This window comes from Dreissena polymorpha, chromosome 16, assembly GCF_020536995.1.
Source record: "Dreissena polymorpha isolate Duluth1 chromosome 16, UMN_Dpol_1.0, whole genome shotgun sequence".
Taxonomy (NCBI): Eukaryota; Metazoa; Mollusca; class Bivalvia; order Myida; family Dreissenidae; genus Dreissena; species Dreissena polymorpha.
The window spans coordinates 36,593,019-36,608,022 of NC_068370.1; the positions used below are offsets into that span (position 1 = coordinate 36,593,019).

General features: G+C 33.6%; 1 protein-coding gene and 1 long non-coding RNA gene across 3 annotated transcripts in view; both read left to right on the forward strand.

Moving 5' to 3' along the window:
- The first annotated feature begins 5,102 nt into the window (after window positions 1-5,102).
- LOC127862539 (uncharacterized) lies at window positions 5,103-6,821 on the forward strand. The gene is made up of 3 exons (XR_008040667.1): window positions 5,103-5,248; window positions 5,459-5,534; window positions 6,299-6,821. It is a non-coding gene; the product is annotated as an uncharacterized LOC127862539 (long non-coding RNA).
- A 7,990-nt stretch (window positions 6,822-14,811) lies between these two features.
- The window catches only part of LOC127862890 (UDP-sugar transporter sqv-7-like), a 123,740-nt gene continuing 123,547 nt past the window's right edge, over window positions 14,812-15,004 (forward strand). For both annotated transcript variants that reach the window (XM_052402156.1, XM_052402155.1), the window contains exon 1: window positions 14,812-14,979. In XM_052402156.1, coding sequence (XP_052258116.1) covers window positions 14,816-14,979 — 164 coding nt within the window. In that variant the 5' untranslated portion in view covers window positions 14,812-14,815. The remainder of the gene's footprint in view (window positions 14,980-15,004) is intronic.

The window sequence follows — 15,004 nt, forward strand, 5'->3', positions numbered from 1 at the left end:
ATATAGATGTGTTTCATTGCATAACTTGATTTTTTGTCTCTGTGTTTAAGGTTATAAAAGATATGTTGTCTTTGTTCTGATGTTATTAGTATTAACTTTTTTTTCCAATGATGTTTTTTTTTTTTTTTTTTTTTTTCGACCGCCCGATGGACCATTTTCTAAATAATTTTTGTAAACCAATAAAAAAAAAAGTCGTGGCCTAAGAGAAGTTTACAAAAAAAACAGTACGTACAGCAGTAATCAATATAGTTATATCATCAACTGTAATACGAGGAAAATCAGTGCCTTCCCCAGGAATTTTTTCAGGCGCCCCGGGGCCGAGCGGGGGTGGGTTCGGGAGGGCCCTCCCGACGTTGATTTTTTTTAATTTAACGTGTCAATTCACGTTCTGTGGTGCGTTATAACTCAAAGAAAAACAGCGTCAAAAGACGTCATTTGGTGCGCTATGACTCTTCAAAAAAATCCCCCAGTCATTTAAAAATATTTTTTTTTTTATTGTTTAATTGTTTTAAAACTTTTCCGCACAGATAGTAAAATCCCGACTCGAACGATTCCCCAATACATCCGTTTCAACCCGACTCTATTACTGTATACTTACTTTTTTCAAGTTTCTATTTATTACCCGATAATCCCGTTTACTCCGTTTTTATCAATCTCTTTCTGGTAAATATTTACGATAAAAGCTTTCAGTTATTTCTTTAACACAAACCTTGCCATTTTTTAAGTGACTATTTATAGATTTGATGAAATATTGCCTCTGAATATGCGTCAATCCCCTGACCTGTTGTGCGCTTGTTAAAACGCTCAATACACGCCATTTGTATGCAATAGACGCGATGTTGTACATGCTGCATAATTTTTGCGCTCTTTTTAATTGAGAAAAAGATTCGACACAAAATAAATTTGGAGCAAAAATATTTAACGTTGCGGTAACATTTACATTCGGAAGTGTGTTTCGGATTAAAAACGCGTTAACATCGACTTACGGGAATGGGTTTCGGATTACAAATTTAATTATTCCCATTTGAGATATCAACAAATATTAACCGTTGCGTTATAAATTCAAAGATAATTTGTTTAAACACTTTACGAGTCGAATAAATGTTTTGACGGAATTATGCATGAAATTCACGTTGTCCACGAGGATCACGGCCGGTTGCCATCATCAGTCTTCTAACTATCGATTATCGGACGAAACATTTACAAGTGTGCGTATTTAATTCAACGAAAATTTGTTAAAGCGCATTACGTGTCGAATATATGTCAGAAAAACGGGGTGAATCAGTTCTATAAATGGACATTTTGAAATATACATGTACTGGAATTAAATAAATTGTTATCACATAATTGTAACCGGGAGTCATTTACACAACTTACTCGCTATAATAATTAATTGTTTACCACTTGCAATTAATTTCTCGTATTAATTATGAGTCATAGGTAACACTTGTTTACAGTAAAAAGGTGTGATGTTGATGCCCGAAACCGTCTTTAATGTTCTGTACTGTACTAATTACCGGTTTTATATTACTCAAATGGTACAACTTCTTGCTAATTAAGCTGCGATAAACTCTTAACGGTACTTCATGCCCGACGTCAATCAAAAATAATGGTCGATAGTTAACCCCGCCCTCATAAGCATTCGCGTAACCGATTGGACGATGAACTTCACAGTTTTTACGACTGGAAAGTTACCAGATACATCCTTTTCAGCATTTAAATGACCGTGTAATGTGGCTAGAATAATCGATACGCGCGTCATGCTATTCTCTTATCAGTGGATTATCCATTACCCCATGTGGTGTTTATTGCGATTACTTGTGAAAGTAGGTACCGAGTGCTCTTTTAAAACAGGGAATATTGATACACTGATAGGGAAACCTTGATTTTTTTGGACAATGTCCACTTTCTTTTACTGGAGAATACACTGATCGGAAAATTTCAAGCGCCCCGGGGACTCTGATTTCGAAATTCAAGCGCCCCGGCAAGGGGCGCTTAAATGGCCTGGGGAAGACCCTGGAGGAAAATGTAGAATTATTTTAATTATACAAACATATTCAATGAAAAAAATAAAAATAAAAATAGCATGGCTATGTCTTGTAGAAGTTAACAATTATAACTGATTGTCTATATTATTACGCATTTCATTAACATTGAAAATATATTTAGCAAGGCTTATTATGTCTCTTTTATTTGCCGACTGCATTAGAAAGTCAAATTTATTGAACGTTGGCCACCTTTGAAAATATGATTTTAAATGTTTCTTTCTTATTTCTCTATATAAAGGACAAACAAGTAGAAAGTGATACTCGTTTTCTATAGCGTGTCCGTTGCAAAACTTACATTTTCTATTTTCGCGTAGTATGGTATTATAACGACCTCTTTCGATTTCTAATCTATGCGACGATAATCGAAATCGTGTAAGTGATGTTTTGTATTTCTTATTTGTTATAAAATCAAGATATGGTTCTAACTCAAATGTGTTTTTAAATCTACAATAGCTCATGAGTCTAGGGGAATTATTTATTTCACTATACCAGCTTTGTTTGTAATTATCTAATAAACGTTGTTTAATTGTATTGTAGATGAATGTTTGATCGGTTTGATTTATGATAGTTGTTTGATCCGCCCATATATTGCTTAACCCAAGCTCGTCAAGAGTGTTTTTTATGTGTGACGCCCAATTTCGATGGTTGTATGTGATATTTTGTTGTGAAAGTGTTATTCCCATGTTTATCTTGCGCTAATCGACCGTTGGCAATAATGTGACTGGTGATTTTGCACATGGAGATCAAAGCGCGACCTTGAATGTCAATCACGTGATCTTGGTTCATGCGTTTAGGAAAACTCGTGGGCGTAAAGTAAGAGTTGTTTGTATTTAAAGTGGTATCGCCATCTAAATGTTTGTCATATTCTTATATGTCTGATAAATTCCCAATTCTTGAGTTTAAATCTCCAACAATGTATGTTATACTTGGGTGAAAATAAAAGTTCTGTTCTGTTCTGTAAGGCCTAAATTACAATATTTTTCGATGCCTTTTTCTAATTCCTCAAAAAAATCTAAATCTTTGTCTTTTAATACTTTTGAAGTGATAGGTGGAATGTATGTACAACATAAGTATACATTTTTATCAAAATCAAACAGTGATTGATCTAATTTCAACCATACTATTCCATAATTATCTTTTTCTGCAACAGTTATCTTATTTTAAAATGTTGTTTTATAATAAATTGAAATACCTCCGGCTTGACGACCTTTTTTAATCCCATATGATTTATGTCCATAAATGTGTTCACTAAGATAGTTTTGAATTTCGATGTTTGTTGATTGCGTTGTATTGTATTGTAGATGAACGTTTGTTTTTGTGATACTGTTATCATTCGATCCAAGTATTTTTAACCAATATCGGAATATATGTAATTTGAAATTATTAATTCAAATACGTTTAATTGTTCGCGTGTTGATTTATTATAGTGGAAAGTATTTAATTATTTGTATTCTAATTTCTATTTAATTGTGATAAACTTTGAATAAGCTTATATTTTTTACTTTTAATGAGCTATGAAAGATATTGAAAACAGCTGTCACCTAATCAGTAACAATACCCTATTTCTCACCACTAAATTACAATAAACAGATAATCTGTCAGCCATTCAGAGCTGATGAGGGTACTGATTATCGAGGAGTAGATAAGGCTAGTACTGATAGGGGTTGTCTAGAGATAAGGCTGTATTATGGAATAAATAAATAAATATTTGTTATTTGTTCATGCTATACAATTTAATATTTAATTAATTAATGTAGAACCGTAACTCATGTACAAATTTTTAAAATGTTGGTAAATTTTATTAAAGTATTAAATAAATAAACATTTGATTCTTGTAAAATTGTATGATTGAGAATTATTGTAAAATTAATCATCGTTTCGTACAACCATGTTTAAATACGTGTAAGTATGATAATCATATATGCCCGGTTTATATGATACTAAGCTAAGCTATACGTATTTGTACTCACGTTGACATTATTGTTATACGTTTTTTCCTATAATTGTGTGCTCAATAAGTTTTCCATAGGTAACGGGATCTTCATTAATTGTTTAACGTCTTAATAATTAATAGTTATTAATAAATATGTGCATGCATTATTTATTTGTTTATTAATTCCATTTTCTATTTTTTATTATTTGTTCATGTATTAAATATTTCTACAACTTCATAAATTACAAGCATGATTTGAACTTCCAAATGGAAAATGTGTTTACAAAATGAGTATTGCTTTGAGAAACAGGGTCTTAACGCAAGTGCGTAAACTTCTATTAATTTGATATATTGTTACCCGAAAATAAGATGCACATTTCCGGACATAAAATTAAGCGTTTCTAACAGTATACAATAAATATTTGAGACTTCGTTAATTGTATTACTATTTGTTAATAACGCACAGTGTTGCAAAACCTGCAATGGTTTGAATGTTCATAACAGTAATGGGGGAAAATGTTTTGTCTTTGTAGGCATTACACAAAAACAGTACTTTTCCGCCATTCGCGGTGAAACGGACATAACGTTTGTCTGCAAGCCTTGTTCAACGTCTGCACAGAACGGAACACAGGTGGGATCCGAAGAAGTGGCGGTACTTGGCAATGCGACCGATGACGTGGAGACAGAAGACACGCCTGTTAATGTGCGAAGTCATAAAGTACTGTTTATTGGAACAAAGCGGGTGTACACTATGATAACGTTGTAATCTGTCAAATTCTTCAGTACCGTTTTCAATCGCAATTCCTTTTTAATAGAACTCTCTTTTTCCATGCGCTCTCCATTTCCTCGGTTGGACTGGTTTGTGGACTTTGTTGTTCGTCCAACTTTATGGGACTATGTTGCATATATTTACTGATTTCTTTTCACTAATTTGCTTACGCTTTCAACAATTAATAAATGTCGGTTGGAGCTTCTGCACCAGCCCTTTTCAATCCATTTATTGTTGTCTAGTTTTTCTGTCCCACAAATGAACTAGGAATTTGGAGAGCAAAAAATATAAAATTATAATTTATAAGACGCAGGATTTATAAATTGATTTATATTTGTAGCGTAGACTTCCCCTTTTGTTAAGCATACTGGTGTGAAACCTTTGATATCGAATTTACTTACTGCAGTGTAACCTATTCTATTATACGGAAGTTGCATCACTCTTCAACAGGATTCATCACTGCGCAGATCATCGAGCGCATTCGGCATACATACCCGTGTAAAATTGTTTTGCTTACCCTATGTAACCCGAGTAACTCGGGTAACGGATTTAGTCCGAACGCTTATGGAGTAAACTACACTCGCAAACCCCGACAGTAGAAAGATAAATAAATAGTTTTTATCAAGTAAAGTCACGCTTTCTAGATTTTCATCCAAATAATAACATTATTTCATATTTTATCTACCTGTTTCCTTTCTCGTCAACCAGGTCAGCCATTTTCCCGCTTCTTGTTGGAAGAAGAAGTATATTCGGACAGTCTTACCCGGCTTCCCGGCTCCGTGAGGTGGGTAGCAATCGAGTGACTCGCGCACCATAACCAGGGTAACACGAGTAATACTCGAGCATTACCCGGGTTAACTCGTGTTAAAAAAAAGCAATTTTTACCACCATCCCTCCCCCTCCTCCATCGTCGTTATGCTTTTTGTTGTGGTTTATTTACATAGTGTCTTTCCTGTTTTACCTCAATTTTGTTGTTGTTTTGAACGTTTCATGTATGTAATGCAATGCTTTATTCTTGCATAATATTTTGTATGCCATGCCATATTTCTTGCTTGCATAATATGATATGCCATGTTGAGATTGTCTATACCCTCACAACTTGGACTTTGTTGTTCGTCCAACTTTATGGGACTATGTTGCATATATTTACTGATTTCTTTTCACTTATTTGCTTACGCTTTCAACAATTAATAATGTCGGTTGGAGCTTCTGCACCAGCCCTTTTCAATCCATTTATTGTTGTCTAGTTTTTCTGTCCCACAAATGAACTAGGAATTTGGAGAGCAAAAAATATATAGTACTGTTTATTGGAACAAAGCGGGTGTACACTATGATAACGTTGTAATCTGTCAAATTCTTCAGTACCGTTTTCAATCGCGGGTTACGTAATAGCCAATATGGCGGCGCCCATATTATCGATTCTGGGATTGTCTATTGTACAACTTTCCATAATTTCTATTCATAGTGTATCGGGACCGGTTGGTATATTTTATTATTTTTACTAGTACTTATCATACACCTTGATATAGTGCGCTTGATATGTTTCAGATTTCAACGTCTGCACAGAATGTAGCACAGGCGGTTCCGAATAAGAGACTGCAATTGGCAATGCGACCGACGTGATGGATACAGAAGACACGCATGTTAATGAACAGGTAGTTTGAAACGTTCCATACTTTCTATTTAAGTGTATCGAGACAGTTTGGTATATTTTATTATTTTTCATACACCTTGCTATGGTGCACTTTATATGTTTCAGATTTCAACGTCTGCACATAATGTAGAATATTAAAACAAAAATATATAGATGTATGTCTTTTTGTGTATATATTGTAAATCTTTGATTGTCTGAACATTTTGAAATAAATATTAAAACAAAAGTATATAGATGTATGTCTCCTTGTGTATATATTGTAAATCTTTGATTATGTGTGAAAATATTGAATTAAATATTTAAAAAAAATTATATAGATGTATGTCGCCTTGTGTATATATTGTAAATCTTTGATTATGTATGAAAATATTAAAAAAATATATAGATGTATGTCTCATTGTGTACATATTGTAAAGCTTTGTTAATGTGTGTAAATATTGAAATAAATATTAAAAGAAAAGTATGTAGATGTATGTCTACTTGTGTACATATTGTAAAGCTATGATACTGTGTGTAAATATATTGAAATAAATATTACAATAAACGTATATAGATGTATGTCTACTTGTGTACATATATAAAGTTTTGATAATGTATATTAATAATGTAATAAAAATTAAAATAATTGTTAAAAAATATATTTTTAAAAGTACTTAAAATGTCAGTTTTAATGTGCCGATAACGTTACCATGGTATAAACAATATTTTGTGATTTTTTTTTTTTGTTATTTTGTAAATATTTTTTCAATAAAAAGTATTAACTAAACTCTGAAAGTATTAATCATTTGTTTTTTATGCATAAATTACTAATTTAGTATCCATTAATACATCAATATTTTGACTACCGTGCGAGTTGACTTAGGTACGAATTAACTTCCGTGCGAGTTAACCAAAAAACGTGCGAGTTGACTACCGTGCGAGTTGACTTAGGCACGAGTTGACTGTAAACCATTGCAAACTGGCTAATTTTGGTAGCACGCTGGCTTTCAAAGAAAGATTTCTAAACAGGCTGACTGAGTGGGGCAAACATTTGTGGTTATATAATGAAAAAACTATACTCTGATAATGACACTGCATGTTTACTATTTTGGTAATGTTTGTTTTTTATCTTGAAAGCAATACTATGATATCAACATATATCAAATGTCGTTACTATAAATAGTAACAAAATGACGTCGCAAGCGGGCCGTTATTCGTATCTAGCGGGCCAATATAACTTATATCAGCCCTAGGGCCGATTTTTCATATCAGAAAAGAATGGGATCGCGCGGCTAATACTGAACAATATGGCGTCCACATTCATTCTTAGCCATACAGAAGTAAAACATCATCTTCTGGTTATTGTTCTACTCACCGAAGTTGTGTAATAACCGTGTTTATTTTCGTAAAATTTAAATTTGCTTCCATGACGAAGTAAATTCTGGACACATTTCTTCATCGCCATCCATCTTTTCCATTTAAAAGGACTGGATGTAAGCTGGCAATTCTTTGAGGATAGCCATTCTTTGATCGACTGACAAAAGAAGGACGTATTTATCAAAGAAATTTCCATTTGAATTCAACATCGATTTCCTTCAAACAGTTAAAGAACCATTCACTGACGCTTATCTTAAATTTAGGCATAATCCATCAATTGTTCAACAAAACATCGCGTTATTCGAGTCGACATTTTAACGAAATCGAAAATGCAGTCTCACCAGTTTCATTCCAGTTTTCTATCTCAACACTGTTATTCACATTCATAATCTATTATATTAATCCATCGTTAACACACACACTAATCGTTCGATGCTTAACAAAATATTTAACTGTTAGAATATATAAAACACTCCAAGTCCGATTTGTTGTTGTCCTAAAATCCAGAGAGTCTAGGTAGTTTCGTCATTGAAATGACGTCACATGAGGTACATCATAAATTGCGTAATCAATTGAATGAAAATAAAAGTACGGAAAGCTGTTTTTGTATAAATTTTCGTGAAGGACGAAAATAGTATTATATGTGATATAAACGATAACACACGACAGAGCTGGGCCGGGCGTCTACAATCGGCCCTTGCCGAATAATGGCCCTCGGGCCGTTATGTCGGCAGCGGGCCGATTATAGACGCCCGGCCCAGCTCTGCCGTGTGTTATTGTCTAATTATTGCATATAAGTAAAGATTTTGATAAAAAAATGTTCATATGACCATTTTACCTGTATATGTGAAAGATCACTATAAAATCATTTATCCGTGACAATTGGATGCTAAAGTGCGTGGGGGTAATTTGCCAGCGACATGCCAATTGCGCAGTAGCGCTCTTGAATATTCCAACAAGCCATATTATTATTTTTATTTTCATCTCTTACTTGGAACAGGGACCTGTAATTAGCTCATAACGTTGACCTTATGGGTGGCACCAGCAGTGAACTCCAATTATGATCTCAACAACAAAATCATATGAGAAAAGAAATTGCTCTCCATGCAAGACTGTTTTCCAGGGCATGCTTAAGGGAGGTCGCCATTTGGTCACCAGAAGAAAATGCTGGATGGACAATTTGAAGGAGTCCTTATAGATGACCTTCAGCACCCAACATCAGGCCTGAATGGCGGATTATCTTTCTTTGGTCGTCCCTTATTCCTCCCCCTGGCTGACCGGTCAAATATATGATGATGAGGAGGAGGAGGGGAGGAGGAGGAGTATGATGAGGATGATGATGATGATGATTATGATGATGATGATGATGATGATGATGATTATTATTGTTATTATTATTATTATTATTATGATAGTCAAGACGTCAAGTCAAGTAAATTTTATTTAAAGTCGGCAAAAATGCATAGCATGTAACATAAGCTATAATTAGCTTTTGAACCGACATTATTAATAATTGTATAATAATATAATAAACATATTTAAAAAAAGCTGTTCAGAGAAAAAGTAAGGTCATTTAAACATGTACCGGTAAACATGGTTAAGAGACATGATGATGATGATGATAAAAATATAAAAATAACTGCTGCATTGAACGATATTATCAGTATGCATGAAATGAGGAAAATATGAATGCTTTAATACGATATAATATGTTAGGGTTATACCGTCGCTTTTCAATTATATAATTCTTGTTATCGCGCTGACGTCACACACGGGGCAGTACCTTAGCGACGGTGAAAATAACGCCCTAGATACGGTCGATTAACAACGCTGATTGAGCTATCTCTGCTGGCATTTCGCCAATTGCATTCCTAATTGGAAGTTGATAAGTAATTAAATGTGCTGTAATTGGTGTTTGAAATGTCTTTTTACTGTTATAATATGGTTAGATTGCACTTCGAAAGCCCAATATGATTAGAAAATTAAAATATTTTGACTAAATGAAATATCCGTATAAATTACATACGGGATGTTGGAAATATGACCCGACCAAATGGCCAATGTTCGAGTACGGCGACATTCATATCTTTCTCATTGAGACACTAGGTAAATAAGTTTATTCTCTAATAATGGGAGTATCATTATAGATGTTGATGTAATTAATACTGTCGTTCTTCTAGAGTTAATTCATATTCGTACATTGTATATTTCTACTATGTCAATTCATAATAATAACGTGAAGCTGGAAAATTAGTAGGAAATTCTGGTACACCTACTGAAAGCCTAAGTTGTGTTATCAAAATCAAGCTTTATTTACTTTATACTGATCTGATTTATAGTATTTCTTTTATTTTGGTGCATTATCCGTTTTAAATAAATAGATCTAATTAGTATTTCAAAAAATAAAAAAAACGTCAACCTGTAAGTTAGCACTTTCTCAAATGGCAAATGCATTAGAGCTGTAAGTATATAGGAAGTCAATACTAAAACTGCAATACTCAGCCCTGTTATATATCACTTCTCGTCCCTGACATGTGTTGTTTAAACCAGTTGAGGGTTATGAGTATGAGTGACAAATATATAAGATTTTTAAAACACACATCTTTGTACCTTTTTTTAAAAATTATTTACCCCCGTTGCTGTCAAACGTAATTTCTTGTTTTTATGATGTCGTTCGTTTGTTGCCGTAACATATAATCTTAATACGGTCCGTAGGAGCGATTGTCCGGGAATCGGAATGACGTCGTTTGAATAAACCGATTCACGCTAGATACGTTACTTAAGAAATAATATTTTTCTATCATGGTTTGTTGTCGAATAACCCACAGTAAGGAGTATAGATGCGTAGGAATTAAATCACGAGTGCGAAGCACGAGTGATTTGATAACACGCATCTATACAACTTACTGTGGGTTATTCGACAACAAACCATCATAGAAAAATATTATTTCGATTCTAACACGATTCTGATTGATTTGGTCCAAGCTTTAGGACGTGAACTATATTTTTAAATACATACTCCGCCCATCTTAGTACAAAGTTCACTATTTCGTGACGTCATTGAATTGTACAAACATATGACGTCGTTTTCATTCATAAATATTTTGCAAATGACGTCACTTTCATTGAAAACAACAATCGTAGAAACTTAATGATGTCACGTTTATTGATGCTACTGAAAAGCTGACATGCTATACATGTTTTCTGAATTATGTTTCCTAACAAATAACATTCTTTGTAGGCGTGGTTATGCCACTTATCACCAAATATACAATTTGTTGTTTCATTACATTTATATACATGCTACATTTATTGCATTTCTTTTAGAGCGGGTTTTAGCACGTGCATTTTACTGCCTTATTTTCTTTATTTATTCGGAACTATTTTCGAAACATTAAGCTCCGCCCATAAGTTATTGCAGAATAACCCACACTTGATTTCCTTCTTTGTCTATAGAAAACAAGTCGCGTGCCGTGTTAGAATTGTGTTTTACGTAAATTTTATAATTATTAAATGCTTTTTTTTTATAAATTAATCGGGCTAGTATCTTTACGGTGTATAATTTCTGATAATCTTAATTGGACATGACTTTTAATTTGTACAATATGTAACATATCTAATTTAAGCAACTGTTCATATAAACTGTATGTCGGCGTTAATTATTCAACCAAATGACTGCTTAATACACACAGAAAGAGAAGAAGACATGGTGGCATCATCAATCGTGTTTAATGGCGCTGTCATCTACCACCTATGCAGTGTGTTTTATGACACCATGCTGTTAGTTAAGTCTGGATAATATCTGATCAAGACGAGATAATGCAGAACAAAGGGGCAATTAAACACCGGAATACAAAGGCTTACACGATTTTAAGATTGATACAAACAATCAAATAAAAAATATTGCATTTAATTTAATTAAATTTAAGGTATCAACGTGTTTGTTTTCCCAGTTAAATACCTATAATACCTATAATAAATAAGGCTATATGGTTAATGTATTATATATGTTGTATATTTGAAATATATATATTTATTGTTTGTTTTTGATCTAATTTGTTTCAGTAAAGTAGAACAGCTTGTTTGCATGTTGAAAAAAAAAATCTTAATTTAATCGTTTAAATATATAAATAACGATCACGCTATATTTCTTAATGCAAATAAAATAGCGCAGCGCTAAATATTGTTTTCCCGTCGTCAAGGGGCACGTAACTCTAACTAACGCAAGTGCCCCGATGTTGCGATATTAAGGGGGCAGGGGATATATTTTTGACCAAATTTCGAGTTTTGAAAGGCCGCAAACAGTCAAATCCATTGCATCAAAACAGAAAGTGACACAAGAAAGCCTTTTTGTGTCAGTGTCATAGCATGGGCAATATACATTGAAAATACAACCAAAGACAAGGCTGGCTTCTTCACTTGTGAAACTATGGCCCTTGATCTTTCCCCCCACCCACCTCATTTTTAATGAAAAATTGAGAAATTTGACCTATTTCATGGCATGCACAGAACATTCAAACAAAATGCAATCCTAGTTTTGGCTACATTTCTCATTAATTTCATCCCTGTGCTTTGTTTATTTGCCTAGAAAAGTGTCTCCCATACGTTTAGATTTTTCACAATTTACCTTCAAAATTTTGTTCTGTTTCTGCAGCGTGAAATATTGACTTCCGACAAAAGTGAAAACCTCCTTTTTGAAGATTCAAAATTTCCTTGCTAGGGAGCTGTGGCTAGTTGTAATGTTTTTTTCCAAAATTTTGAGACATTCTTTCTACAACCTAACACAAGAAATACATCTTATAAATACCTAATTGATTTTTAAAGACCATAGGTAACACCTACCCTAAAGATATGTAATTTTCATGGACCCCCCTTTCACTGATATATCCCCTGCCACCTTAAGTTTTTTAATATATGCATAATAAAACAAAAAGCTTTTGTTATATTAAAATATAATGTTTAATGAATTAAATGCAACATTTCTGAACTGTATCCTGTGTTTTGTTTGTATTTCATAGTAATTCCAAAAATTCACACAATTCAAGGGAAACAACCAGAACAGAAATAATCAAAAAAATAGTGTTCCTATTCACAACATTTGACTCTATTTAGTAGAGAAGCACACAAGTTATATGTCAAATGTTTAAAATGATTATTGACACTATCAATCAGTCTTACAGATGTATATTCCCATATGATTACATAATACATGCACCAAATATTGATATTCATTCATTAAAATACCATTCAAAATTAGATCACTCCATAAGAAATCACAGCACAGTTATAAAAACAATCACGCTAGGAAAAACAAAGGTGTACTTTTCAAAAAAGGAGTATTTCCAAACTATAAAGTTTCTGCAGGCATGTGCCCTGTGTAGAGAAACAAGTTCAAGATTCTATTCCGTTGAATTCAGACCCTGACCTGGAAAGTGTCGTGCGATTGGGTGATTCTGTGGCTAACGATGTCTTGAATGTGTGTAATCGTTCTCGGGGTCCACTCGTTCTCCCTATTAAACTGCGACCACATCAAACAGTACCACAGTCTGAAAATCAAAGTGCTACAATTGGAAACAGTGGGCAAATATATCTGACTATGAGAACATCATTGTAAACAAGACACAGCTTGGAAACATTTTCAAGTGCATAAGGAACCTTCATGAGCACATATTTTCCTTTTGTTAATGCTTTGAGGCCCATAACTTAAGTGCTTGATGTTGACACAAAGTTTACTGTGGCATAAATGTGACACATGCATTTTTGATGACATGGCATGTTTATTTTCAAGATAATATAGTGCATGGTGAGCTTTAAGACTTAGCCTTTTGCTGCGGAAACTACACCGCAGAACACCATAGACGCTTGGAGTGTACGCCCCCTTCCAGATGTGGCATTCACTTATTATTTCGTATTTATTATCAAATAAATGCTTCAATCTTAGTCTTTCTTCATCTGTTAGGTGTCACATGAAGAAATATGTTGCCATAATGACTTCAAATAAGAAGAAAAAAAGAATTTATGTTTGCGGCATGTTACAAACCACTATTTTGCATAATTTTCCTATTTTTACCAACTTTTTCTATCTTGCTTATTTAAGTATTCAAGCTCAGAAAATGTGCAAATGTAGATGCTATTACACAAATATGAGTTTAAACATTGTTTTCCAGTGCGAAACCAGCACACTTGAAATTTTCCTAAAATTAGCAATGGTTTTAACATTATTACCTCCCTTTGTTTTCCATAATCTCAACCATAGCGGTTAAAGATATATGCAAAATTATGTTCGATTTGTTACCGCAACACATTTGTGGAATACATGTATCAATTTTCGTATGATATACACAATTTTAAAATTTTGCGTTTTGCTATTAAGGGGGCAGGGGATATATTTTTGACCAAATTTCGAGTTCCGAAAGGCCGCAAACAGTCAAATCCATTGCATCAAAACAGAAAGTGACACAAGAAAGCCTTTTTGTGTCAGTGTCATAGCATAGGCAATATACATTGAAAATACAACCAAAGACAAGGCTGGCTTCTTCACTTGTGAAACTATGGCCCTTGATCTTTCCCCCCACCCACCTCATTTTTAATGAAAAATTGAGAAATTTGACCCATTTCATGGCATGCACAGAACATTCAAACAGAATGCAATCCTAGTTTTGGCTACATTTCTCATTAATTTCATCCCTGTGCTTTGTTTATTTGCCTAGAAAAGTGTCTCCCATACGTTTAGATTTTTCACAATTTACCTTCAAAATTTTGTTCTGTTTCTGCAGCGTGAAATATTGACTTCCGACAAAAGTGAAAACCTCCTTTTTGAAGATTCAAAATTTCCTTGCTAGGGAGCTGTGGCTAGTTGTAATGTTTTTTTCCAAAATTTTGAGACATTCTTTCTACAACCTAACACAAGAAATACATCTTATAAATACCTAATTGATTTTTAAAGACCATAGGTAACACCTACCCTAAAGATATGTATGGACCCCCCTTTCACTGATATATCCCCTGCCACCTTAAGAATAGCAACGATGTCGATAACGATGAATGCTCTGGGAATGAGTAACCATGACCCTACTTTCACTTCAACCGGAAATTCAATAATGTCGAGCGACAGTGAACATCGTAGCACAATTCTTGCGAGAATTGCTTCGGCATTTTTCTATGGATGCACTTCGTTTTTAATAATAGTTGCGAACAAAATTGTATTGACAACGTACAAGTAAGTTTTTTATTTCTTTTAATTT